Consider the following 26,831-nt stretch of genomic DNA (forward strand, 5'->3'; position numbering starts at 1 on the left):
TTAAAAAGCACTTGTTCTATTTCCAGAGGACCGAGGTTGATTCCACCCTCGTGGTAGCTCACTGTAACTATCTAAAACTCCATTTCCAAGTGATCCAGTGCTCCCCTGACCTCCACAGGCACCAGGCATACATGTGGTATTCATATATACATGCAGGGAAAAAAAACCCCATGCACATAAAATGTTTAAACATATGCTAAAAATTTACAATAGTGGGGCTGGAAAGATAGCTCAGTAATTAAGAGCTATCTGTTAATTTGTTGCTTTTGCAAAGGACGTGAGTCATATGGTAGCTCAGAACCATCTATAACTCCAGTTCCGAGGGATCCAACAGGCATTTACATGATGCCTATGCATCCATTCAGCTAAAATATTCATAAAGTAAATAAATCTTTTCTTGAAAAACATATATTACATACAAGCCAGCACAGTGGCACATGCCTGTAATCCCAGAGGCAGGTGTATCTCTGTGAGTTCAAGTCTAGCCTGGTCTACAAAGCAAGTCCAGGACAGCCAAGGCTACACAAAGAAACCCTGTCTCAAAAAAGGAAAAATATATATATATTGCATAGGAATGGATGAAGACACCTACTAGCAATTTCTGGCTTCCATGTGCACACACAAAAACATAAAACATGCATACTTCATACATATACACACAGAAAGACTTTCAGGATTGACATAGAAAGGGATGTCAAACAAAAACACACATGAAAGTATTTTGGGAAGCATATTTTAACAACAACAACAACAAAAATTAAGATTTGGCATCTGCCACTTCCTTTTTCTGTGTCCAAGGTAGGCATTACTAATCTATCTCAGCACTTTCTTATCAGCTGTATTATTACATCAGAATTCCTCTCATATCTTCCACAAAACCACACCTGACAGATCAGAACCATTGAAACCCAGTGAAATATGTATCCCTTGGTACCATGAGCTCAAAGCAATAATATCATGATGGGGATCGTAGCAGGCCCACACAAAGCTAGGTCCCCAGAGTAGACTACTAGGGTCCTGGTTCAGCCCGGTTACCCAAGGACTCTGTATCAGCTTCCCAGGCAGCCCCAGACTGATATTATTCCTCAGCCTCCCAGGACTCCCACTCACTATGGGGAAGGAAAGTGCCAGGGCAAAACAGAGGGCATGCAGGGCATGGGCCAGACAGTTCGTGTTCTCTGCGGTCTGGACAGGCACTCTGCTGGGCTGTCTTTTTTGACTCCCCTCCCCCCGCCCCCGCCCCCGCCCCTATCCTGCTTGGCATCCCCAGTTCCTCTTTTGCCTATTTTAGTTCCCTGAGAAAATCTCAGTTCAGATCCCACCATGGCCGGGTCAGCCCCAGGGTGCTGCTCCAGCTCACACCTAGGAAAGCCTTTTTCAGGAGGTAGCATCCTGCTAGTGCCCAGGTTAGGAGAGACGATGGACCCTCTGCAGCCCTCAGCCTAGCTGCTTCCTCCAAGGAACAGTTCCTGAAGAAGGAGCCATCATCTGCCCAGGCTCTTGGATGCTTCATGCAGGGGAAACACTGGCCCAGCAGAACTTAGGTAGTCCAGGGCTGCTTTTTTGAGAGATTGTTCCAAGACACACTATAGTCCTCCAGCAGGGTCAGCTTGGTCCACAACAGCTGCCACTAGCTCTTTGGCTTGTCAAGAAGCCCTTGCTGTTTCAGAAACATTTCCTCCTGGTTCTCCCCATCCCAGTCCCAGGGAAAGCTTCACCATGACCTCCAATTTCTGATGGATTTCCTAAGGATGAATTAGCTCTTCAAAATACAGACTTCCCTCTCTAGGCTTCTGCTACAGGAAGCTACAGGCCTCCTCCCTCCTCTTGGAAACTCAGTTCCCCACTGAGTCTCATCACCACCATACCATCTCTTGCCCCAAGGGCTAGCACCTCAGGACACCTCCATTCTCTACCCCCAAAACTCTCCCCCTCCATAGCAGCAGCAAGGTGGTAGGGCCCACGTTCATGGATGGAGACAGAACCTGGACCACACAAAAACTGCACCCAAAACAGGAAACCACCAAGCTGACATGCCTGTTTGCAGGGTCCAGAAACGAAGAGACTAGAGCCCTACAGGAGGAAGCTGCGCAGGAAGTGAGTGGCTTGTTTGGCTGGGGGCCTCCTCTCCTTTCCACAGAGCACCAGCCTGGCAGGGGGTCCAATAGTCAAATTCTTAGAAGTCATCTGGGCTGGAGATGAGCCAGGCTCCCCCAGGGGACAGGCTATACTCATCCTACAGCTGGCCTGTGGGTTTCATCCTTTGACAGGGGCCCCACAGTCCTGCCACAAAACAGCTGACACTTCCCCCACTCCAGCCTGGTACCCCCAAAGCCAAAAGAACAACACACGCTATCTATGGTAACTGCATAGGGTAGAAAAGGGGACCCTGGGGACAAAATAGGGGTCATGGTTTCGGTGTCTTGGCCACCCCAACACTCTCGTGATGATACAAAGCTTCTAGAAACCCCGCAAGCCCCAGGTGTAGCTGACATCCCACAGGGGTCTATGCCTCTAGACCTTACCAGACAACTTGTCTGGGTTCCCAGCAGGTAGCTTATTGCTGTGCTCCAGCCTTGAATTGTTCTTTTCTCCCTATGCCTCTGTCTTCAGGGAATGAGTGGCTTTCTCCCGGCCTGCAGGGCCTAGTATGAGCTTTCCTACCCAGGCCCATTGGAGGCTGCAGGAAGACAAATGTTGGCATTGGGCTGATGCTCTCTCAGTGTTGGAGCTACTGTCCCTTGGAAGGTGGAGGATGATTTGTCCAGTCTCAGCTCTCCTCACTCTCAGACATCAGCTACCCCGTTTCTGCCTCAAAGGGACTATTCCTTTCTCTTCATGCTTTAAAATCCTTTATGAAGCACAGGTTATGCCAGACCCTGGAAATGGGAGCCAAGAATAGCACCAGACCAGAGACAGGTTCTTCTATGAGCCTGAAGAACAGTGGTCAGGATTGGAAGGAGTCCAGGCCCTAGCCCCCACCCCAGCCCTGCACCAGGCCCTGAACCCCTTATAGCTAGTGCCTCCAATCAACTCAGCTGCTTATGGCTGTTGCCACATTCTGTTTTTAATAGCATCCCTTTAACACTTAGAAGTGGCCTGGTATTATTAGGATATTGTGGAGGTCACCTTTGTCATCATTCCACACTGAACAGTGGGAGCAGTTGAGATGAGGACAGGAAGGAAGCCAGTCTCCATTCAGCTTTCCCATCATGCCCCCCTCACTACCCTCCATGTACGACGCTCTGGCCTCACATTGCTTAAGACACTAATGAGATCACAGAAGCATGTATGTCCTATTTCAGAGTCTCTTGGTCACTGAACTCTGTGGACCGCCATACAGGCGTGAGAGCCCAGAGTCAAATTGTTGACAGACCCTCAGGTAGTTGGTGGAAGGCTGCCGGGAAATCCCCCTTAGTGGGGTGCAAGCCAAGCTCCAGCATCCAGGGGATAGTCGGGGCCAACAGCAGGCAAAACAGCAGGCCAGCCACACACCCACAGTGGGCAGGAGTCTCTCACATCTTGTGTCTCTGGTCTGGGAGGGTGGCAAGGTGCCCACCTCATCACCTCTGGAATGCTGGCTCATATGAAGAAAGGCTGCTGCCATGCTAGACATTCATAGGGTGTAGGTCATTTGGCATCTGTGGCTGGTGAAGTCCAGTCTCTAAGGGAGAACTCAGCATCCCAGGATCTTGAGAACAGCAATGAGCAATCGGGCATCTTCTCCCTGCCTTCCATGTAGCATCCAAAAATGACAATGGGAGGGTCTGTGCATCTTGTAAAGCAGAGTCTAGGCTCAAAGCAGGAGCAAGGAGGCTGAGGTCAATGCCTAAAGGTCTGTCAAAGGGCCCAGCCACAGATCAAGTGCACCTGTCCCATTGTTCATGGTCCCCCAGCTGGTTTAGATGGCTTCAGAGTTAGGGGAGTCTGGGACTGGATCTGTAGAAGAAAAGATAAAGAAGTGAATGGGGGGAGGGGTGCTTGTGTCCCCTTATTCAACTTTGTACCATAAAGACTGATGGAGGGTTGGGGCACTGCAGAGCCTGGGTCCTAACATTTATTAGTCAGGGTGCTGTAAAACCAGGTGACACTCACCCAGGGATGGGAAAAAGACATCCCCAGGGCCTGGAGGAGACAGAGGTGTGCTGGGTTCAGAGAGCAGGTGCCGCCCTGACTCCGAAGGTTGCCGCTGGGCCACATAGGTCAGTGGGGGCCTGGTCTTGGCCTCAGGCATCCCCTGGAAGGGTGGAATGGTCTCAAAGCCTGGGTTTTCGATTCCTTGGATGTTGCTGCTAGAGAAACAGAAGTAAGGATGATCAGTGTCTCTCAGAGCACTTCTATCTTTCCTACCTCCCCTTCCTTTTTTTCTTTTCCCAGCGGGGCAAGGGCAGCCTGTGAAAGCCTTCCAGCTCTGGGGTTCTAGTGAGATCACTGGTAGACCTTTCTTTGACCTATCTGAGAAGCTATCTCCTTTAAACACATTGTAGAGCAGGGACCAAGCTTCTGGAGGTGGCTAAGCCAGCCCATGCCCAAGCACAGATAATGATGTCCTTCCTGCCCATCTTGAAGCCCTTCTCCCTACGCCATCCCTACGTAGAGTAGCCATTGGCTTGTTTCTGCACACCCAGCCTGACAGCTTTCTCTTAGAGTACCTAGCACAGCTAAGCCACCATGCCTAGGATTGGGCCTGGGCCATGAGCTTTCTTTGCATGTTGTAGTGTGCCCCAACCAGCAACTTCTGCTCTGCCCATCCTAAGCCAAGCTGACCACTAAGACCCTGAGGTGCCCACTAAAAGCAACCCCAAACAGAATCAGGGCCTAGCCAGAGTGAAGGTTCCACACAGAGCAGCCCACCAGCCCAGATGTGCCAGAGGCAGCTCCGACCAGCTGTGTGTTGTGCTAAGCAAGGGCCTTACATCACAAAGAAACACCCCTTCCCTGACACCTGGTCCTAGGAAGTGTCTCAATGTCACCATGGGCCTTACCTGTCCATCCTTACCAACTCCTGGGCACCTGCAGATAGACAGAAAAGCTGGTCACAGGAAGGAAGCCTTTTGCAGGCCCCACCCCCAGGAGCCTGTACTGTTCCCTGAAGAGGCCTGAGTTCCATGTGTCTGTCCAGCAGGTAGACCCAAGGTGTAGCCACCTTTGTGTGCAAGTGAGATGCATCTGCATTTTCCATGTGTGAGATGATGTTTGGCCCCAGACTGACACTTTCCCCTAGAGCCTTACAGTGACAGACTTTGAGAATCTAAGTTTCAACCAAAGGCCAGGCCCAAGCACATGCTGACTATGGCTTCTATTGGGAAATTTGCCTCTCTGCTCTTTAGCTACAACTTGTTGGATGGATAGTTCAAGGTCAGGTCCTAGAATTTGTAAGGTTCTTTCTTCCCTCAACCTCTCCATCACTTCCCAGCCTTTCTACCTACTTTCTCCCCAACAGGCCATCACCACTTCACCCCATCCTAGAGGGCTCTCAAAAACTGGCCATCATCCAGATGCAGGAACACCAACTTCCCTCTTTCTTGTAGCTCCCCACACCCTTCCACAGAGCCCTCTTGCAGGAGGAGGTTTACATGGGGAAATGGGCTGGGGGAGGGGCTTCTGCAAGACAAACACAAGGAAGTTGCACAAAGTTCCTGAAATCTAGTTCACTTCTGCTGACAGGGTGAATAGGCCAAGTTCATCCTCCACACCTTGCTCTGGGGTAAAGATGGTGACCTCCACTTTAGGGCTGGGGATGTTGAGCTGCCTTTTCTTCTTTTCTTTTGTCCTGAGCATGCTCATTCCTAGGTAAGCCAGCCCCCAACCCAGGACTCAGGAATTTTCTGCCAAGAGTGTGCTATACACCATGAGCTAACCTGCCACTGCCTGCTGAAATTTGCTGGCTGCTTTTGGTTCCCAACATCCCGCAGTTGCTCCTCCTTTGACACTTTGTCTTTTTAAGGCACTAACACCTCTGATGTCTCATGTTTCTGTTGAAGAGTCCGAAACCAGAGGATGGATTTGGGGACCTTCATTAGGAGGCAGAGAAGAAACTCGAAATATTGCTTTAGAAGATAATTCCGTTTGTTTGTTTGTTTGTTTGTTTGTTTGTTTGTTTGTTTCAAGACAGGGTCTTACTATATGGCTCTAGCTGCCCTGGAACTCACTATAAAGACCAGGCTAGCTCTGAACTTACAGAGATCCACCTGCCTCTGCCTCCCGAATAGTGGAATTAAAGATAAAATTAAAGGTAAAGGTAAAATTAAAGCACACTAGGAGGTAAAGTCTTGTTCCTTTCCTGTTACTGTACTTGGGGCATCCTTACTCTGGGACAGGAGCCTTCTACATGACAAGGCTCCCTTCTACAGGCCTTCAACATGGCATGAAATGTAACCCATTCCAGCCCATTGTTGCCATGGGGCTCTTCTCTAAGTGTAGGTCACATGTCTTCCTGGGGCAAATGGAAAGTTTGAAGCCAGTACTTAGAGTGAAGGTATAGGATAGGTAAACTGGGGCCCGTGTCTTCAGGACCCCGTAAGAATGACATTCTGGCCTGGTAAAACACACAAACACGCACACACTTCAGTTTTCTTTCCTCCAGCCATCTCCAGCCTACTAGACCTCATGAGCAGAATGAGAACCCTACAGAGACTCTGCAAGAAAGGCCAGGCCCAATAAAGGCTGAATGAACCCCCAACACACACTTGCAGCCCTGAAGTGTCTGCTTTCCAGTTCTTGTCCCCTGATCTGACAACATGAGCAGGCAGTGCTGCAGTCTGGGCAAGGGTAACAGAAAGCAGAAAGCACCTTGGGATCCATCCAGAGTCTAGCCTCCCATCTCGGGAAAGAGGGACTATGTAACTCTTCAAGTCATTTCTTTCCCTGCAGAGCCCCGGGTTCCTCCTTCACTCTAACCTGTCACGTGTTCTATGCTGCCGCTTTAGGGATGCCCACAGGCAGGGTTATAAGTGGATGGAACAGTCTGAGAGGAAGGGTGAGTTGGCTATAGTCCACAGTGGCCCACTGTGGGGCTCCAGACTGGGTCTCCAGGAAAGAGGGTAGGGAGATGGCCGGCGATTGGGAGGTGAAGGGGAGGGCAGAGGAAATCTGGTGTGGCTTAGTGACAATAGCCTTCCCTCAGTTACCTTCTGCAGCTAGCCAGAAGGAAGAGGCTAGGGAGAAACTGTAAAACAGAGGACTCCCTACTCACAGGAGCCCAACCCCTCAGAAAATGCAGGCTGAACAAGGCTAATAGGAGAAGCCAGGGCAGACAAGGGGCACAGCCACCCAAAAAGGGATGTGATTAGTGTTTGTGGCCATGAATCTGAAGCCTGGCTCTACAATTATTTGCATGTTTTTCATTATTCAAGTCAGAGAACCTTCCTAAGCCTCAGTTTGTCCATCTGTGAAATGAGCACAGCAATGTCCCCTAGTTGAGTTGTTGTGGTGATTAAGTGAGGCACAGATGTGACTACTTGGCACAGTGCCTGACAGCATAACCCTGCCAGCTGGGGGCCACGTCAGCTCTGTACTCATAATGTCTTGTGATATTAAGTTAGTTAACTTGCCAAGCCTGGACTTTTGTCTGTGAAAGGAAGGGGAAAACTTATGTCACTGCTAAAAGCTCTGCTATTTCTGGCATCCCAAAACTCATTTCTGCCCCAATAATTGCTGCCCATTACAAAACAAATCCACCCATAGGCTTAAGAAGGTCTCCAAGAGAAGCTGAGTGGCATTGTCTTCATAAACCAGTTTGAGTAAGGTAACCGCTCTATGTGGTTACCTACTCATCATATGGAGTGCCAAGCCATCCCTGCCTGGGCGCCGAAGCAGCTGGCAGACATCAGGCCCAGAGAAAGGCATTCATAGTTGCCCTTCTCTCTCATTCCCAGAGCCAGTTCTGTATCCAGAGGATACAGAAGAGTAAGGACAGTGCAGCCCTCATGCTCCATGCCTCCACTAGCCTCCCAGACAGGAAAGCCCATCCCCATCCCAGAAAAAGGTACTTACGGTGCTGAGAGGCCCTCTGCCTCTGCTTATAGACCAGCAGCAGGATAAGCGGAAGGCAGAGGATGCCCACAATGCAGGCACCCGTGGCCAGGGCCGCAGCTGTGATGCCTGCAAAGACAAAAGCAGCTGGCATGAGCTTCCCACTACTTCTCCTAAGGGGAAACTGAGACAGAGGATAACTATAGAGGTACTCAGATTCTATCAGATTGGAGAAGGGGGCTGGACAGGAATTAAATCTGTATAGCATTTGTGGGAAGGTTCCTAAGCTCTGTGGGAACAGACTCTGGAGGTAGGTAAGTGGGCCTGGCTGCCCTAGAGGCTTAGGAAATCTTTGCAAAGCCAGACTGATTGCAGGGCTTACTCCAAGGAGGCACCCATTGCGGAGAAAGCTCAGTCAACATCTGGAACCAGTCTCTCCCTGGGAAGAGAGGATGCACTGGTGGAAGCAATTGCCCAAACCACCCCATGGCATGCACCAGGCCCTTTCAGAGCAGGCAGGATGAGAGGCCCAGGTGACAGGGCCCCATAACCAGACCCTCAATGACCTGCAGAGGCCAGGGCAGTCTAGTGACCTTCTTTCAGAGACAGCCTTAAGTTCCCTACCCTATGGAACACACAGAAATGAGGCCTATGACAAAGACAGATACAAAAAAGAGACAACAAACCCCTCATCCCACCTATAAGGGAGAGCTCGACCACCCTGGACCTCAGGTTGTCCACCAAAAGGCCCTTCACACCAAATGCCAGGGTTCAAGGTCAAAAGGTGCCTAAGTGATGAAAACAGATTAGAACTGCAGTGTTGCACAACAGTGACATATGATTTCTTACATGCCACTGATATTTAAAGATAGATATTTCACTGCGATGAAAACAAAATACTCCAGCCTAACCAGGAATGACAGCACAAGCCTTTAATCCCAGCACTTGAAGCACAGGCAGAGGCAAAGGGTACTCTATGTGTTCAAGATATACATAGTGGGTTCTAGGACAGCCAGGACTATATAGAGAGACCCTGTCTCAAAAAAACGAGAGAGAGAGAGAGACCCACAAACAAACAAACAAACAAACAAACAAACGCCAGTTCATCCTTTGAGGGAATCCTTGAGCTCCTTAGGGTAAGGTTTCTGAAAGCTTGGCATCTTGATCACACACACACACACACACACACACACACACACACACACACACACAGAGAGAGAGAGAGAGAGAATAAAGTTTGCAGCAAAATTAGATAACTGGGGCTAGGGATGTAGCACATCCCCAGCACTTGGGGTAGGTTGGGGAAAGGAAAGACTAGAGAAATTTTATTTTTGTTTGACATCTTCAAATCACTAAAATGCAAAGGTACAAATTTAAAAAAAATACTCAAGGAACTAGCGAAATGGCTCGGTCAGTATAGCTTTTGCTGTGCAAGTGTGAGAATGAGTTTGGCTCTCCAGAAGCCTTTTGAAAAGCCAGGTCTGGCCTTATGTACCTGTAAACCCCAGTGGTGGGGAGCTAGACACAGGAGAATCCTTGGGGATTAAGAGCCAGCCAGTTTTGTGTAGCTATAAGTTGTAGATTCAGAAACTTAGAGAGCATTTCAGGAAGACATCCAATGTCAACCTCTGGTGCTGCATGTCCATGTACATATATGCATACACAGTAATACATACAAAGTTCAAATGTCTCTTCCTTTCCCTCATGCAGTTCTCACAATCATATGAAGATGTTCACCTGACCCCAAGGAAACATCTCTGTCTACACCCACCTCATTCTTCCCAGGTCTCTATTATACACAGCTTGCCCCAAATTGATGGAAATATCCTGTCTGGTGGGGACATTGTTTACTCTCATTTTCAACAGTCCTCATTTTGCAGCAAGATTCAGATTACTGCTCATGTGGGCAGTACCTCTGGACCTAAGCACTTACCATCAAAGCACTGAGCCAGGAAGCATTGTGTGCGTGTTTTCTCCTAGGCTGTTGCGAAACCATCTCAGAAAGGGCCATGCCACTGCAAGAGCCCTATATCATGGGGAGTTGGTTTATTTCAGTCCATCTGCTGACTCCAGGAGTTTAGCTGGGAACAGATGAGCCCTTGCAACCACAATTAGCATAAGCCTGTTCCCTTCCTAATTTGAGCCTTTCTCTGTGCCAAAACATAGCTAGGACCTCTTGTCATAGGATCAAGTTCACCTCCAGAGAGCTCCAGGAGCTGGATATGCCTTGGTATATACGCTGCCTCTGCATTTTACTTGGGAACGAGGGCCATTTGTATCCCACTGTATGCTAAGCAACCTGGAAGCATAAATGCACTCACAGTGAGCTCTATGGAACTGAGTGGACCATTGGCAAGCACTTTAGAAGTACCCATTGGTACAGAAACAGTACCGATTGCTAGGTAAATTGCAAAGGAAGTTCCAATCATCAGGAAAGCAGATTCCCTGCAGGTTTTAATGTGGCTGCATTTGAACGTGGAATACTGAAAGTAAAAACAGCCTATAATTCATACTGTTCAGTGTGGCTAAACTCCATCCCTTACTGTGGGCAATCTGAGAAACTAGATGCAAAAGCACTTTTCTCTCATCCCACAGTTACTAAGCAACGTGTTAGCCAGGTGCTCACAACCTGCCTGCCTTGGAAGTTTGGCCAGGACCACACTGCCTAACCTCTGGTATGCAAGCAGCAATCCTGCCCTCTACAGCCCCTTTGGTTTCACTTACAGAGCCCGTTCCCTTATATGCTGTACTTGTTCTGGCTACTGTGCGGTTGGATACCCTTGGAGACTTAGAAAACCTTTTTAAAGCCAGACTGACTTTCTCTCCAATTCTCCTTACTCCACGGAGGCACCCATTTCAGAGAGAGCTGAGTCACCATCTGAGTGCCAGGCTCTTCCTCGGAAGGTGGTAAGGCACCGGTGGAAGCAGTTGTTCAAAACACCCCATGGCATGTGCCAGGCCCTTTCAGAACAGGCAGGATGAGAAGCCCCAGCTGGCTCAGTCTATGTCCAGGGCCTGCCAGGCACCCTATGGGTGTGCACAAAAGAGGCTGAGGAAAAGCATATCCTGCTGCATTGGGGATAAGAAGGGTAAGAGATAGGCTGCCCAGTTCCATCTCAGGGAAAATCCAAAGCCATGCTATGAAATGCCAGCCCACACTTTCGACAGGCTCCTTCCCCTTAGCCCTTACACTTCCTCTTACCTGAAACCCACTTGGACTTGTACCTTGTTTAATCTAGCTTTTTTCCCCATAGGGTAACATTTAGCCACTCAGACTGGAATTAGAAAAGGAAAACACACGGACCTTGGCTGGAAGCATCATTCACAGACCCACTGAGTGCTGTGGTTGAGCACTTGCCTATGAAAGAGAGCTTCAGTTGGGACCTTCCAAAGTTAATGTACAGTACAAAATAGTTCTCAGCAGCTGGCCCTGGCGCCTGTTTAGCAACGTCCAGGTTGCCAGGCAAATGCCCTAGAATTGTGTTAAGAAATTCATCCATCTCCACCATCACTTTCCTTCCTGTCTGGGCATGGGAATGGATGAGCTGCCTTGGGATGTTAGGCCTCATGTACATCAAGAGGAAAATAGGAGCCCACACCTCGATGGTGCTGGAACTACTCTTGCAGGCTACTGGCTGAGTGTTCGCCACAGTCTTCACCCCTCCCTACTATTTTGTTCTCTGGCTTCCAGTGCCTGACACACAAGCATGTTTCCCATCCCTGAGGCAGTCCCTTAAATAGCATTTGCTTCCCTCTTAGAGGGATATAGTTACTCCAATTCCTGAATGGAGAAATGATACAGAAAGTAGTAGAACTGCCCAGATTTTCCAGACAGACTCCCAAAGTATACCCAGGAACAAACTCTGCCTTAGTGCCTAGTGTCTAGACTATTGGAGCCAGAGGTCATCAGAGTCATCCCCTGACCTCAACAGCTGCAAGTATGTTCTTTTGGCTCTCAACAAGCCAGTTCACTGGACAATAGCTCAGGGAAGCAGGAGCCAGAAAGAGATTTCACAGCTCCAAGAATTGGCAAGGATTGAAAATGTCTAAGCCCAAGGATGGAGTTCAAGGCTTCCACCTCACCCTTGGATATCTTCTCTTGAGTCTCAAGAGCAGAAAAGTCCCCTTTTCTTCAGACTGAACCCTTTAGTGTAGAGGAATTTTAACTGAGAAGAGGGCTGCTCTAGCAAAAGATCACATCCAAAGATGTTCTAGGTCTGTGTGGTCTGACTGGAATACAGACATGCCTTTAATCCAAGAGGCAGAGGCAAGCAAATCTGAGTTCAAGGTCAGCCGGTATAGGGCAAGTATCAGGTAAAAAAAAAAAAAAAAGCTTAGGTCCAGGTGTGGTGGTACACGCCTTTAATCACAAACAATCACAAACAATAAAGGTAAAGTTAGTTTGTAGAAGGAAGCACCCATGTTTGAAAGTGATGTCTAATTGAGTGGCAAAAAGTGATGAATCAGAGAGAGAGATTTGACAGACTTAGGACACACCCGACTCTCAAGAGAACAGAGAGGAAAGGAAAGCCACTTAAGGGAGCAACACAGAGAATGAGGAGAGAGCAGGAGAATTTAACAGAGAAAGGTGGAATGAGAAAACAAGCTAGAAGACAGAATGAGACAGAGAATGAGAATGAGCCAAAAGATTAGAAAGATTGTTGGAGTTGGTTAAGCAGATCAATTCAGAGGCCAAGAGAAAAGCCAAATTGAATAAATTAGTTTGGAGAGGAGTTTGAGCCAGAACAGCTGAGTTGAACCAACTGGCCAGCTATGAGCTCAGGAAGAGCAAGGAGGGGTGAGCTTATTCAGCAGTAAGTCTCAGAGGCTGAAAACACTCTAGGTCCAGGTTAGATTGTACAAAGGATAGAAGCTTCCAAGACTAAGCCTAGGTCAGCAGAAGGAAGCAGTAAGCCTCTGAGACCACAACTGAAGCAGGTGAATGAAAGTTCCTTTTACACTTTACCATCTTGTGTCTCTGTCCCCAAAACTCAAAGCATATGGCTTATTTTCACAAAGTCCTGTTGAAGTTAGGTGTAGTAGGAGGAAATTGGGAGGCAGAGGCAGGAGGATTGCTGCAAATTTGATGCCAGCCTATTCTATGCATCACGTTCCCAGCAAGCCAGGATCTGCCTGAACCTCATTTTCCCCACCCATGACATGCAGGGAGTAGTGGAAGCAGCAGTTTTTGCAAAGACAAATTCTTGAAAAAGAAGCAAGGCCAGGGTGATTGCTCAGAGTGAGGAGCCTTGGGGAAGTGAGCATCACCCATGCCCCGCTGCAGTGTTCCTCAAACACATACATGTGTGCACACAGCATGCACTGCTTTATGGGAAGAAAGAGGATGCTGAGAGGGGAAGTGAAGACAGCATTGTGGCTTGGTGCTGAGGAGACATTTGAGCTAGGCAGTGTTCGTGGCAGAAGGGCTTGAACCAAAGACCTCACTGCCATACAGATGTGGCTCTTGTTCAATGTTATACATGTTGATTGGTTTGAAAATACAAGTAATTTGAGTAGAACATTGTCTTGGCCACTGAGTTGGGGTTTCAGTTGTTCCCATTCTGGCTCAAACTCTTATGCATGGCCTACTGAAGGCCAGGATCACAATTTTTCCTTGTGCCTCTCCAGGGCCTAAGCAAGAGAGGCTCACCCTGAATGCCTGACAAGCCTATGAGCCACAGCCCTCTCTTCGTGGAAGCGTGGGGACCCTAAAATATGTCACCTTGCCTACTCTATCTGCCACAGGGCAGGGAGGAAAGGGAAGCTACTTAAGGGAGCAGCACAGAGAATGAGGAGGGAGCAGGAAGTTTTACTAGAAGAGTTTTACGAAGAAAGGTTGAATGAGAGAATGAGCCTCCCTGAAAGCAAAGCCCTCTAACCCGACCATAAGGTTTCTATCTGGACCAGCCCCAGGGCTGACAGCCACCCTGTGTTCTGCATGCCCAGTCTTCTTCCACAAGCAGGGGCGATGGACTATGAACAGAGCTGGAAAGTCCCTGCTGTGCCAATGGTCAGTGTGCATATATGCCACCTTGTAGAGTGTGAAAGGGATACCTACTTGACAGAGTGGCAGGAACAGGGGCTTCTGGGGCCACAGTCAAGAAAGAACAGGGGACTAGAAGCAGCAGAGAGGGAATGGGGCCGGTATGGAAGTGAGAGTCCAGAGCAGGGTCTGGCCCCAAGGTAAAGACAGAAACAATGCACAGAAGATATTTGATGGTGGTAGGGTGTCCTTACTGTCACTGTCCTGCTCATTAGATTGGTACGCAGTACATGCAGATGACGAGTCTTTGCCTGTGGGAACAAAGAGAGGTCTGTTAGGCAACTGTGAGGCCCCTGAGGTTGAGGAGGCTGGTCCAGGCTACTTGTCTTCTCTCCTAACACAGAGACGCATACTAACAGCTGCCTGGCAGAGCTGGTCCAGGGGAGCCTGTACACATGTGTGCATGTCTTGCGTCCTTGGCTAGACAGATGGACAGATATAGATACATACTCACTTCACAGCCATTTAGCCATAATTAACTCAAACTCAGGACACAGTAAGTCCCCCTACTGCCTGTATTTTCTCATGAGCAGTGACCCTGCCAGTTCAGGTACATACACCCTCTTATATGAAAAAGTGACACTATCACAAATAGAGACACATACAAGATAATCACATGTCTGCACCCCACACACATGCACCCATTCCTTCCACAACCACATGCCCTTGAGTGTTGCTCATTGTCTCATACATAGCCTCACACATGGTCATGGGGCACATGTGCAAACACCCCCTCAAAACCCACCTCCACACGCCCCAACTCCCAGCCATGCCCGTCTGTGCAGATGCCTCACCTGTCTGTACCTGAAGCTCCATGTACCCACTATGCCGCTGTTCTGGGTGGTGGTGCTTCATTTCTACCACCAGACAACAGTAGAGGCCACTGTCCCTCAGGGTCACATTGCGAAGGGTGATGGAGAAATTACCATGGTGGTCGGAAGCTAGCTCTAGCCCATGTGTCTGGGCCTGGTCATGGCTGGTATTGTCTGTCTGGTGGCTTCCATGGCGCGGATGAAGGTGCTGGAATGTGAAGTTGCGTATGGGCCGGTGTTCTTTGCACATTTGAACTTCTCCTCGTGAGCTGAGGTACCATGTCTTGTAGAAGGTCACATCATGCCCTTTGGACACAGGGCCCAGAATCCTGCAGGTGAGGGTAACATTCTGGCCCTCAGGACACACGTACAGAGAATACGGTGTGGCAATCTTGAAGGCTGTTACCAGACCTGCTCAGAGAGGAGAGCCCCTGTCACTGGCCTGAGTGAGTGCCACTCCTTCGCACACTCAGGACAAGGAGAAAGTGTGACTTCAACCACTCCCCAGCTGCAGACCCTGGACAAGTCAGCTGACCTCCTGAGCGTTGGCCCCTTGCTAAATACACATTCATCCCAGCCCACACAGGAGGAGCCTCCAGGCCTCCCAAGTGGGAGGGAAGAAGGAAGGAAGGAACTTGAGCCAAACAACAGACTAGTTAGCCAACATAGGGCCTTCTCCCAAGTAGAGCATGAGTCCTGGCTCCAGTCCCACTGTAGGCAATGGGCCCACGTTGGACATCTCTGCCCTGCACAAGAAGGAGGTACAGAGGAAAATGGAAGGTCATGGTCTTTGTCCATGCTCCTGTAAAGTGCCAGCACTTTCTGCCCACCCCCACTCCTCACCCAGGCCATGCCTTCTTCCATCTCCTCCTCCTTGAGCACTAACAGAACACCTGGGGGGGGGCAGTAACTAAGCTGAGCAGACAAGCCTGCATCTGCGACCCTGTGAGCAGAGGCAATCCAGTGTCCAGCTTATAGAGACTTGGGAGGGAAGAAACGTGCTTTTAGGGATGACTGTGACCTCTCTGGGTCTTTGGACTTTGAATGAGATTTCACAGGTGAGTGCTTCTACTTAGGCAAGATGGTAGGAAAGTGGGGAAAACATGTGAGGGACAGGGATGAGGAATGCATGACACAACTTCATCCATTTGCCTCTCACCCAAATATGGTTCTCTTTTCTAAGCAGATAAAGGAATCCTCCTGTCCTCCACATTTCAGCTCCCATTCCCCTACTGCTTAACCTCATGGACCTAATGAAGGCATGACTTTTTTTTAAGACAGGGTCTCGTGTATCCTAGATTGTCCCCAAACATACTATATAGCTGAAGATGGCCCTGTCTCTACCCCTTAAGTGCTGAGATTACGAACATGGGCCATCAACCCAGTTTAAAAGGCACAGAGTCTCCAGCTCTGGGCTCTGTGCATGCTGGGGAGGCACTCCACCACCTGAGCCACAGCCACAGGCTGAGCCCCATCTTTTGAGACTAGAATATGAGCTGACTAACTGCGTGAGCCTGTTTTCTCCCCTGTAAGGAGAAAGCCATTCTTGGCAGCATGGGTTGGGAAAGGAGAAAAGGTGGGGATGCCAAGGGCTCTGAACATCACACTTTGGCATTGCTTTGGTTTTAACTCACATTGCAGGGGCTTGCAGGAGATCTGACCTATAGGGAAAGTGGGTTTAGAATATGTAAAGAGACTAGGAATAGAGGGTGGGGAATCATAGCTCAATCAGAAAAATGTTTGCCTCAAAAACATGAGGACCCAGGATTGGATCCCTGGATCAGGTAAAAATCTGAGCATATTAGAACAGGCCTGTAATTCCAGTGATGGTGAAATGGGAGGTAGAAACAGGAGGGTGCCTAGAACTCACTGGCCAGCTAACCTAGACTTGGCAAAGTTCCAAACCAATGAGAGACCCTGTCTACCAAGCATAATAACCTGAGTTCATTCCACATGAGAGAACCAATTCCTGCAAGTTGTCCTTTGCCTCTACACATGTGTCATGAATTATATATCCACACATGTACCTACACACAAAATAAACACAGAAATATTGTAAAAGGTGAACAATGACACCTGAGGCTGCCCTCTGACCTCCATACATATGCCTAAACATCTAATATGCACATGTAAAAGCATTTACGCTCTTTTAACTCCTCCACCCAGAAGTACCAGCTAGACCTCCTCCTTTGATGCTCCCTCCCTGCCGTCAGAGTCCAGGACCCTTGGTGCCAAGCTGGGAACCCCTAAAAGCTCTGACAGCCTGGTCCAGTGTAAAGAGCAGCAGCCTGGTGTGGCTTTTTGGAGTTGGACCTGGCTGCACTAGAGTCCAGTGACACTGAGTCATTAGGCTGAGCCTCAGACTCATTGGAAGACAAAAATGAAACCAACAGAAGTGGGTGGGTGTTCAGGACAGAACAGGAATCATTCACATGACTGTCCTAAAAGTATTCTCTCTGCAATTCAAGAACAGTTCCAAGGAGAGGGGCAAAAATCCAAAGGAACGAAGAAGCTAGCTTCAAAACTCTTCACCACAAATATATGAATGACTAGGACCAGCTGATGATCTCGCGTTGGAGGACGTGTGTGTGTGTGTGTGTGTGTGTGTGTGTGTAAATTAGAGTATGAGGGGGACAACAATTGCATGGCCCCAAAGAATGCCTAAAGGAGGAGAGTTTTAGGCCTTCAAGGTAAGGAAGACAGACATTCCAGAGCCATCCCCCAGCCCTGCTCATACACAAGAGATTTCTGGAATGCTGTTGCCAAGGTGACCAGAGATTTTTGATCTTTGGTGAGATACCATCTCCGTTTCAGGCAGTGACAGGCCAAGGAAAGGAAAGCGGTTTGGCTGAAGTTGGAGGGGCACTGGAGTCAGGGCCTGAAGCATAATAACCTCAAGTGAAACAGACTTCCCAGGAAACTGAGATGTAAAGACGTGTGTGCTACACCCAGGGGTCTGATGCATGTGACTGCCCAAAAGAGGGGGGTTGGAGTATTCCCATTTCACTAATGAGGAGACCAAGTCCACAGACAAGGTAAAGCGTCTTGCTTGCTCACCACCTCACAGCAAGGGACCATTAAAGACTGACTCCAACCCAGGCGTGTGTACCATTGCCAGGCTGGAAGCCCCCAGAGCCCCTTCTAGCCTTCAGACTTTGCATTTGACCCTTAAAGTTGAGGTTTTGTCATTGTTGTTTTTTGTTTTGCCCTTTGTTTTAGGGAAATTGCTAACACTGGAAAGGTATGAATTTGTGGCTCAGGAGAGTCTGCTCAATGATTAAAAGCACTGGCTGTTCTTCCAAAGGACCTGGGTTGAATTTTCAGCACAAACATGGTGGCTCACAGCTGTCTCTAACTCCAGTTCCAAGGGATCTGATACCTGTTCTGGCCTCCTCAGACACAAGGCATCCACATGGTGCACAGACATGTATGCAGGCAAAACTTCCTTATATATAAAATAATTTTTAAGTGGGAACTTGATATGAAAAATTTGAATCCCAGTTTCTATTTGAAACAGCAAATAGCTGGCTTTGTCCACCGCAGCCTGGAGGTTCCCTTACCTCTTGTATGGACTAAGTATGTTCACTAACCATGGCTCTTCCAAATACAGTAAGGGGCTACTTAGGGAAAGAACCTTCCGAGACATCCACAGAAGGAACCAAAGCCACAAAGAGTGCCAATATCTTGTCTTCTCCCTGTCACCATTTGGCAGCTACTCCAGCCCTCTTTCCCCTCTGCGCAATAGCTCCTGCCTGAGAGCCACCACTATCCTTGGAGCCAAATTTAGTTTTATCAGCATTTGCCCAGTGCACAGGCCCTGAGGGCCTGTTAGGAGGGCAAGCAAAGCAGAGGCCAGGGTGTAGGCCTGTGGTGGGTGAGGGAGACAGGACAAGTGGCAAGACACTTAGAACCAAAAGCATGAATGAGATAGGATCGCACGTGGCCTGAGTATCTCCTAAACTGGAGTTTGGGGGTGGGGTGCCAAGCTGAGAGCCCTCAGAGTCCAAGCAATACTGTTTGGAGCTCAGGTGTGCACTAGAGCAGGAGGAAAGGATCCAGTCCCATTTCATTGTAAAGGGGCCCTTGAGAGAGCCCCTTTACAGAGAGAGCAGGAAAGGGGGCATGGTTTCATCCCATCCACCCACCCATATTCACTTCTCTTTTCCAAGGTCACCAAGACCTCTTCTCAAGTTAGAGGAAGGAGAAGCTGTCCTTGGATAAAGCTGGGTTGGAGGAGGCCAGAAAAGAGTGGGCAGGAAACACACAGGGTTTGTCCTATAAGAGAACAGGGGGCGCAGAGTATAGCATCCCTTAAGTCTGAGACTCAAAGCAGCCTGTCCCTGGGAGAACACTCCAGGGCACAGGGCTGTGGAAAACAGCACACAAGCATGCAGACACACACACACACACTTACTGTTGGCCTTCCCACAGCCTGGCTGAAATTATAATTACTTGGAGGATGTAGCTCATTGTCAGCTGCAGATCCCCTAGGCCACATGGGTTATTGTGGAAAGTGGGTGGGAAAGTGGGTGGGGAGGAAGGCCCCTGGCTCTAGGGTAGCCAAGTTCACATGGGACAGGAAAGTGTCCCAAGCCTTGGCTGGAACATGCACCAGGGAAAAGCACGACCATTGAGAGCAGGTCCACTACTCCCACCCAGCCTTACTTGCCACCGAGCAAGACCACCCTACACATGCAGGAGGGATGCTGTGAGCTAGGAAAATTCCAGATCTGGGGACTGTTATAACTCTGGCCGAGACAGCAAGATTCCTGGGGCCTCCTAGACTGGGCTGTAGCCATATAAATCTATGCTGATCCCACCCTCCTCCGAGGCAGACTTCAGCACTGTGTCAGGTCCACGTCTTTCTACGCCTAGTTTTGAATGTGTGTGTTTGTTGCTGTATATGCATAGGTACTCATGAATACAGGAGCCCACAGGGGACAGAGGTTTCAGATCTCCTGGAGCTGGAATTACAGACAGTTGGGAGCCATGGAGGGTGCTGGAAGCCAAACCCAGGTCCTCTGGAAGAGCAACAAGTGCTCTTAAATCCAGGACCCTCAAGTTCACTTACCCTGATGTAGTTATAATCCCCTAGTCCATGTATTTTTGACTTAGAAGTAGTATCATCCTCATTATCATCATCATTGTGGGGTTTCTTTTCTGTTTTTTGTTTGTTAGTTTGTTTTTTGGTTTTGTTTGTTTGTTTCTCAAGACAGGGTTTCTCTGTGTAGCCCTGGTTGTCATGAAGCTAACTCTGTAGACCAGGCTGGCCTCAAACTCACAAAGATCCACCTGCCTCTGCCTCAGCGCCTGGCCTTTTGCTTTGGGTCTTAGGGGTTAGTTGGTTTTTGTTTTTTGAGACAGCCTTTTGCTATGCAGCTCAGACTGGTCTAAATCTCAGAGAAAGTGCCCTAGGGTGAAGGCTGCAGCCTAAAGGCCAGGCTGGCCTTGAACTTGTGATCCTCCTGCTTGCACTGGGTATAGGCCGATACTCCAAGCTATGCCTCATCCCCATTTTAAAGATAAAGGTGACTGAAGAAATAGAGCGACTTACTTGAGGCCATACAACCCCCTGCAGTTGAATGGAGACCCACACTTTCAACCAGCAGGCAGACAGGAAGAGCACTCCCTTCAAGCATCCTCCCAGGGGTGGAGCTAATATTTCATCTTTCAGCTCTTTGGAGAGCAGTTGGCCCCAAGCTGACCCTTATACTCAGCAACTGTCCTTTCTGCTCCTCAGACCCAAACCAAAACATTCTTTCATTCCACAAGTATTTAGCACAATCTTAACACTTAGTCAGGCTCAAGTGTTATGGAGCTCAGAGCTCCCCGAGGGAACAGTCTTTGCTGCCTTTTCTAGCCATGCCCAGCCACAGGGAGGGCACAGCTCCTGGGGAAAGTTTCAAAGGAGATCTTACTTGGCATCCTTGTTTTTGAGACTATCACCTCTTGCCACACATCAGGTTCTGTGGGCGTACAGGGGTTGGGTGTGTGTGTGTGTGTGTGTGTGTGTGTGTGTGGGTGTGGACAGGCTTCAGTATTGTTTTCCCTGACTGGGGTGCTAGCTTTACCCACAGTCACCAAGGCAACACCCTGTTTTTGGAGGTGGGTCCCGACCTTGATTGGTCACCCAGACAGCTGAGGTCTGTCCAGCTGCCAGCTTGCCAAGTAAACAATTTTAACTGTATGCAGTTGCTGGCCTCTCACTAGAGGAGAGAGACAGGGTCTCTGGCCTTCCAGGCATGCTGATCCCAGCTCACAGGCCCCATTCCCCAGGATGTTCTCCAGGTGCTTGAAGGGAAAGCCTGGGCTATTTCTTTATCAAGAAATCAAAATCCAGAGGAAGTACCCCAGAGTGAAGGCTGCAGGCTCAAGCCAGCAGGTCTGTGCAGGCACTCCTCTGGCTAGTCAGGACAAAGGGCATCTCAGAAGTGTTTATTGATCCCTGCCCCAGCAGGAAGTGTCCATTCATATGGACCAAGGAGGCTAGGAAAGGGAAGTAGGGCTCTATGGGAGGAAGCCACACTTCCAGCACCTTGGGAAAACCACCTGCTTTCAGGGATAGAGATCTAGCCATAGTGCCTCCTGGGGAGGACCTGGGCAGTGGGCCAGGGCCTTGGCTGGGGAGGCTCCCCTGGAAGATTCTAACAGAGACTTGAGACCTCTCTGAGGTGGACTCAACTTCATTGCTGTTATGAACAGGTCCTCAGGGGTCAGGCCAGGGAGACTTCCTAAGATCTGATTCCATCCATGCAGGGGCTCACTTGGCAGCATTGTTCTAAGCATGCATACACAGGCTTGTGTATCTAATTCATTCCTAAGCCTGTGAAATAGGAGCTTGATTACGATGCCAAAGAAACCTGTCTAGAATCTCACAGAGAATAAGGTGTGGACAGAATTCAAACCCAGGCCTCTGAGGAGCTCATGCTTTCTCAGGAGAGTGGCTCCACCTCCTTCCCACAGATGGACAGCTGACCTGACCAATGAGGACTTAGTTAGCCTGGCCACGTTAATAACTCAAGTAGTTTTACTTTTGATTTTACATTAAAGAACACTGAATCATAAAGAGAGGTGGTTGTTCCTATTCCACTGTTTTCTCAGCACTGATTATATCAAAAAGAAAGTCAGCCCTAGTGATGTCACTATATCTTCAAAATGTCCTTTTCTTTTTTTCTTTTTACTTAATTTATTTCTATAAGAGACAGCAACAAGTTTCACCAGCCTAAGTTTCCAGCTAACATTTAATCCCCTTATTTGGTTTGCCAATCGTGTTCTTTTATATGTTCTATTTATAGCCAATGATACAAATTTTCCGCTTGTGACACTGACTTAAAATGTCCTTAATTTTTTTTTTTTTTTTTTTTTTTTTTACTTTAAAGAAAAGTGTAGATTTAAAGGAAAAACAAGTAGGTAGATATTCAGCAAATACTATGTACATGTGATGAGCAAATTAACCCAGAATGCACCAAGGGGAATTACCCTCCCCCTCCAGGAAAGCAGCAGCCAGCTGCAATCACACCGCTCAACCTGCTCACAGCTCAGCTGGGGGAAGGGTGTACTTGGAGCCCCATGATGAGGGACTAGCTGAGGCAAGAAGCAACCCCGTTCCCTTGGAAGCTGGAACCCTATACAGAAAGGCTAAAGGGAAGGTTTGGTCAGTAGCAGAACACAGCAAGTTCATAGCATCCCTTGTTTCACTCTGGCAGTGGGCAACAGTAAATAGGCTGTATGGAGATGGGATGTGGGAGACAGCCCACAGATAAGCACATCCTAGGCCAGGCTGGCTGTGGTGGCCTCATGTACAGAGAACTTAGGAAGGAGAACCTCCAGGCACCCCTGTGGTCATTTTAGAATATCAATCCAGAAGGGTAGCTGGAACGAGCCTGGGCATCCTTCAGATGCTAGGAGTGTGGGAAATGCATTCCCAATGATATTTCTCACAGCTTCCTATGTCCTGGGTACCACTGGGGCTCTGTAGCAGCAAAAGCTCAGATGGAAAGACCTAGAAACCAGGAGATATCACACTATCGACATCACAGGAACAAGGCACCATGGGAAGTTTTGCCCATTAGCTGTGTATAGCTGTGTCTAAAGGAGGATGGATCACTGCCTCGTATTACAGATGGGAACTTAGCTAAGGATGCTAAAAAGCCTGCCCAGCACACAGATGACCAGCTAAGATTTGAATACAGGTTTAACTATGAAACAGTTAAGCTAGAGCTGGAGAAAGCCCTGGCATGCAGATATACCCCATTGCTTAAACATCAGGAAGGCCCAACCAGACCTTCAAAAGGAATCCATAGGTATCAAAAGCCAGTGCTAATTTCTAGCAAGGCCAGACTGGCCCTGGGCAATAGTTGCTTTTGGACCTAGAACCTCAAGTTCAGTATGCCAGGCTCAGTCAGTACCAGCAGACCACATGGGTCCTGAGGACCCTCTGGAGCTTCTCCTGTTAGGCCTAAGATTCTGTATAAGTGAGTGATCCCTTTAGCTTCCATTGGTTTCCCTTTCTTAGCTCCACAGCAGAGAAATGCTGCCTTTCTGGCCCCTGAGTAGTCCAGGGCATGGCCATCTCTAGTCTCAGGCTACTGGGCAGGGCTTCTGGATTTCCTAAGAGCTGACCACTACCGGGTCAGAGGCTTGCAGCACTGAGTTTACCCAATAATGCCTTGCAGCTTTGTTTACCATGAAGGGGAAGACAGCTGCCCCTCTCTCACACCAGTGCACCCATGTAAATGGGACTTGTGGGTCAGATCAAGGACAGGCAAGGTAGTAACTTCCCCAAATCTTAGGGATACTTGTGGGAAAGAGGTTCTGCATGCCTTGGGGTCTAGAGCACCTGGATTCCCCACCCATCAGCCCATGTCAGGCCAGGAAAGGAGTGTGTAAAATGTGCCCCAAGCACCTCCTAAGCTCTGACTGCTATTAGTCCCCCAGAACCCCATCTCAGCCTGCCCCAAACACAATTCTGCTCAAGGCAACCCAGCACTGCAGCTGGTGGGGGAGTGTTCTCAGGTCCTGGGCCTCCTGACCAGGTCTGCTATAGGAGAGAAGACCACGTGAGTGACCACACCTAGGTTATAGCTCCAGGCTAAAAAGTTCCTTTGTTTCTTTCCTAAAAGCCTCCCAGGGTCCTAATTATCTCCCTGAGCTGAACCAGGGGAAGGTGGCCTTCCGCTCACCAAGTACTTTAAGTAGCCATAAGTGGTGGCTGTGCAATCTTCTGGGTATGGAGGCTCAGTAGGATGGGGATTCTCTGCTGTTGGATGTTCCGCAAGCTGCGCCCCTCTGCTCTGAATCTCTAGGACATGGCTTCTCAAATTGGGGTGCTGAACAAAAAGCATCCCATTCAAGTAAGAGTAGGGAAGAGACAAGAAAGGGACCTCATGGAGTCACCTGGTAGCCTGTGGAGATACAGTGCTGGTGGCCTTCCTGCCTCCTGCTGCCCCCTGTTCCTGGAAGCTATGCCCTGCAAGGAGCCTTGGCCTTTACAAGGCTGGGACTGTAACATCCCCCACCTGTACCACCACCATCCGACCTCAGTCTGTCCCATATAGTGGTAGGGAGCCTGTAGGCCAGGGCTTAAGTTGTTCTATCTGTAGGGTGTGGGCATCTTTCTTATCAGAGGTCCAGGCCAGCCTCTCAGTGTTGATACGAAGTTCCCTGTCTGTCTTCCATTTTGTTCCCTTAACCCTCTTCCTTCTGTCCTGATGCAGCCACTGGCTTCCTCCTCCAAGCCCACCATCTCTATCCCAACACTTCTGACTCCCTCCATGACTGACCCACGCAGAAGCTACCTGTGCCCTGGGTTCTCTGAGCAAGGAGGGGTCAGACAGGGATGGGACACACTGTCTATTTGGCCAACTATCAAGGTATCCCCTTTTTCTTTGAGATCTTCTGCTCTGGGCAAGCAAGAATGGGCTCTGGGGAATTGCTGTGTCCCGGGACCAGGTAATAATTGTGAGTCTGGACTGTGGAAGTCTGTGCTGAGGAGTTATCTAAGCCCCTAGCTGGGCTAAGGGAATGTCCGGTGTCTTCCCTAGTGCTCCATACTGGATACTCAACTGCAATCTGGCTAAAAGACAGGAACACACTGGCCACTCAAATGGGCCATCAGACTTTCAGTATTAGAGCAGGTGACAAAGCTCCTCCTTGATGGGAGTGACCATCAAGACTCAGGAGTGCCAAAGGGGATGGGGTACTAGATCACAGCACCACACCCCCTAAGTCCTCTAAGACTGATGCAGGAAGGCAGGGAGATGCCCCAGGTGTCAAAATCCAGTCAGTAACAATAGGACTAGGTGACTCTTACCTTGGGCCTCTCAAGCCTTGCAGAAGCTCTTCATGGCCCCTGCTTTGGGCTCTCTGGGCGGGGAAATGTCTGGCAGACAGTCCCAAGAGACACCCTTGCCTGCTGTTTTGGCAGCAGTTTCGTAGTGCACCCTGCTGGGCTGTTCCAGCAGCCTGCGATCAGCGGTAGGGTGGAGGTCACCGCAGGCTGAGGGAATTCAGGGCACTTCCATCCTGCCTGGTTCCCCCACCCCCACCCTACAGGTCTGTACTCCCAAGAGCCCCCCTGTCTACGGACCTTACCTCTGGATGCAGCCAGAAAAAGGAGAAGGGTTCCCCAGCACAGGCCGCTGACCTCTGGGGCCCTGGGGACAGCCATGTCTCCGTCGAGCCGAGCAAGAGCAGACACAGACTGCTGGAGTGTGCGTTGAGCAAGTTGGGCTTCCGAAGTGCAGGGACCCGGCTGTTTGCGCTGCCGGCTAGAGCGAGTGCGGAGCCCACAGCATAGCGGGCTGGCGAGCCAACTCCCCGCCCAGCAGCGCCCCCGAGGGGCGGCGGGCGGTACTGCGTCTCCGGGGCCGGGGTTGGAGGTGGTGGAGGCAGGGAGTTGGTCTTGGGAGATAGCCGTGGCAAGCATCCAGCCAGCCACTTCCTTCGGTAAGTCACGGTGCTTGCAGAGATTATGATGGCCGTGAATACTAAGGAGTGGATCCAAGTCTCGCCCTGACTGACATGCAATTCTCCTAGTCTGGAGGCAGGAACTTTGCCTTTCCATGCTCCAGCAGCCCAGGGCTAAGCTGCGGCAGAAGGAAGGGAGGAATGGGTGGGCGGGTGGGGTATGGGCGATGTGGATAAATAAGTAAGTGAAATCGGAGATCCTAAATGAGTTTAGCAAGTGGGAAGGAGTTTGGCCTACTCTGCACTTGTGTGCCCTGGTTCTGAGGCACCCTGATATAATCATGCCTGCATGCAAACGAACCTGGAACAGAGACAGGGAATGCACACACCCAGAACATCCAACCCTCAGGACATGCTGCCAAATCTGGTGGTGTGCCCCATGTAATCCTCTCAGCCTCTTTCCTCCAGGGCTTTACCCACTCGTGCCCAGTTATTCATAGGCTCACTGAATTCTGGGTTTTTTGTTGTTGTTGTTGTTTTATTTTTGTTTTTAATTTATGTGGAGTTTTGTTTGGTTTTGCTTGGTTTGTATTGTTTCGTTTGTTTGGCTTTTCATTTGTGTTTTTTTTTTTTAATTTTCTATTTTTCTATTTTTTATTTTTTAATGTTTTAGCTTTTTGAGACAGAATGTTGCTATGTAGCTCAGGCTGGCCTCAAGGTTCCTCTACCTCAACCTATTGAATGCAAGGATTACAGGAGTGCACTGCCATGCCCCCTCTTTAGATTCCTAGGCTGTCCCCCCAGCCCTCATAGGCATCTCTCCTCTCCATGTTCTTGTCATCACTTAGAGTTTGCTCAGCTCTGTTCTTTCCTGGCCTGACCTTGGAGTACCCACCCCCACCCTTTCTGACTTCCTTCAGCCACAACACCAGATCTGACAGTTAATTTCTTACCTACGTTCTCCTGCCCTCATTTTATATATATATATATATACTCATGAGCTCACAATAGCCATGGCCTTCCTATGTAAATGGAATAACCTTGAACTACTAATTCTTCTACCTCTTCCTCCTGAGTGTTGGAATTACATGTAT

At 49.2% G+C, this 26,831-nt stretch overlaps 2 protein-coding genes across 4 annotated transcripts in view; one reads left to right on the forward strand and one right to left on the reverse strand.

Annotated features, from left to right (window-relative positions):
- The window catches only part of Cdh23 (cadherin related 23), a 372,523-nt gene that overhangs the window by 304,765 nt on the left and 40,927 nt on the right, over positions 1–26,831 (forward strand). The window lies entirely within an intron of this gene.
- Vsir (V-set immunoregulatory receptor) lies at positions 718–25,771 on the reverse strand. 2 transcript variants are annotated; one of them, XM_060369491.1, is made up of 7 exons: positions 25,423–25,771; positions 14,812–15,240; positions 14,212–14,268; positions 7,996–8,103; positions 4,986–5,013; positions 4,096–4,289; positions 718–3,939 (listed from the first exon to the last, which is right to left on the reverse strand). In XM_060369491.1, exons 1-7 carry the CDS (start codon positions 25,754–25,756, stop codon positions 3,902–3,904), a joined length of 1,188 nt encoding a protein of 395 aa, XP_060225474.1. In that variant the 5' UTR covers positions 25,757–25,771; the 3' UTR covers positions 718–3,901. The 2 variants fall into 2 exon arrangements, with proteins under 2 accessions (XP_060225474.1, XP_021511987.2); XM_021656312.2 differs by having other exon boundaries at positions 4,096–4,292.

The sequence above is a fragment of the Meriones unguiculatus genome, chromosome 16 (assembly GCF_030254825.1).
Source record: "Meriones unguiculatus strain TT.TT164.6M chromosome 16, Bangor_MerUng_6.1, whole genome shotgun sequence".
NCBI lineage: Eukaryota > Metazoa > Chordata > Mammalia > Rodentia > Muridae > Meriones > Meriones unguiculatus.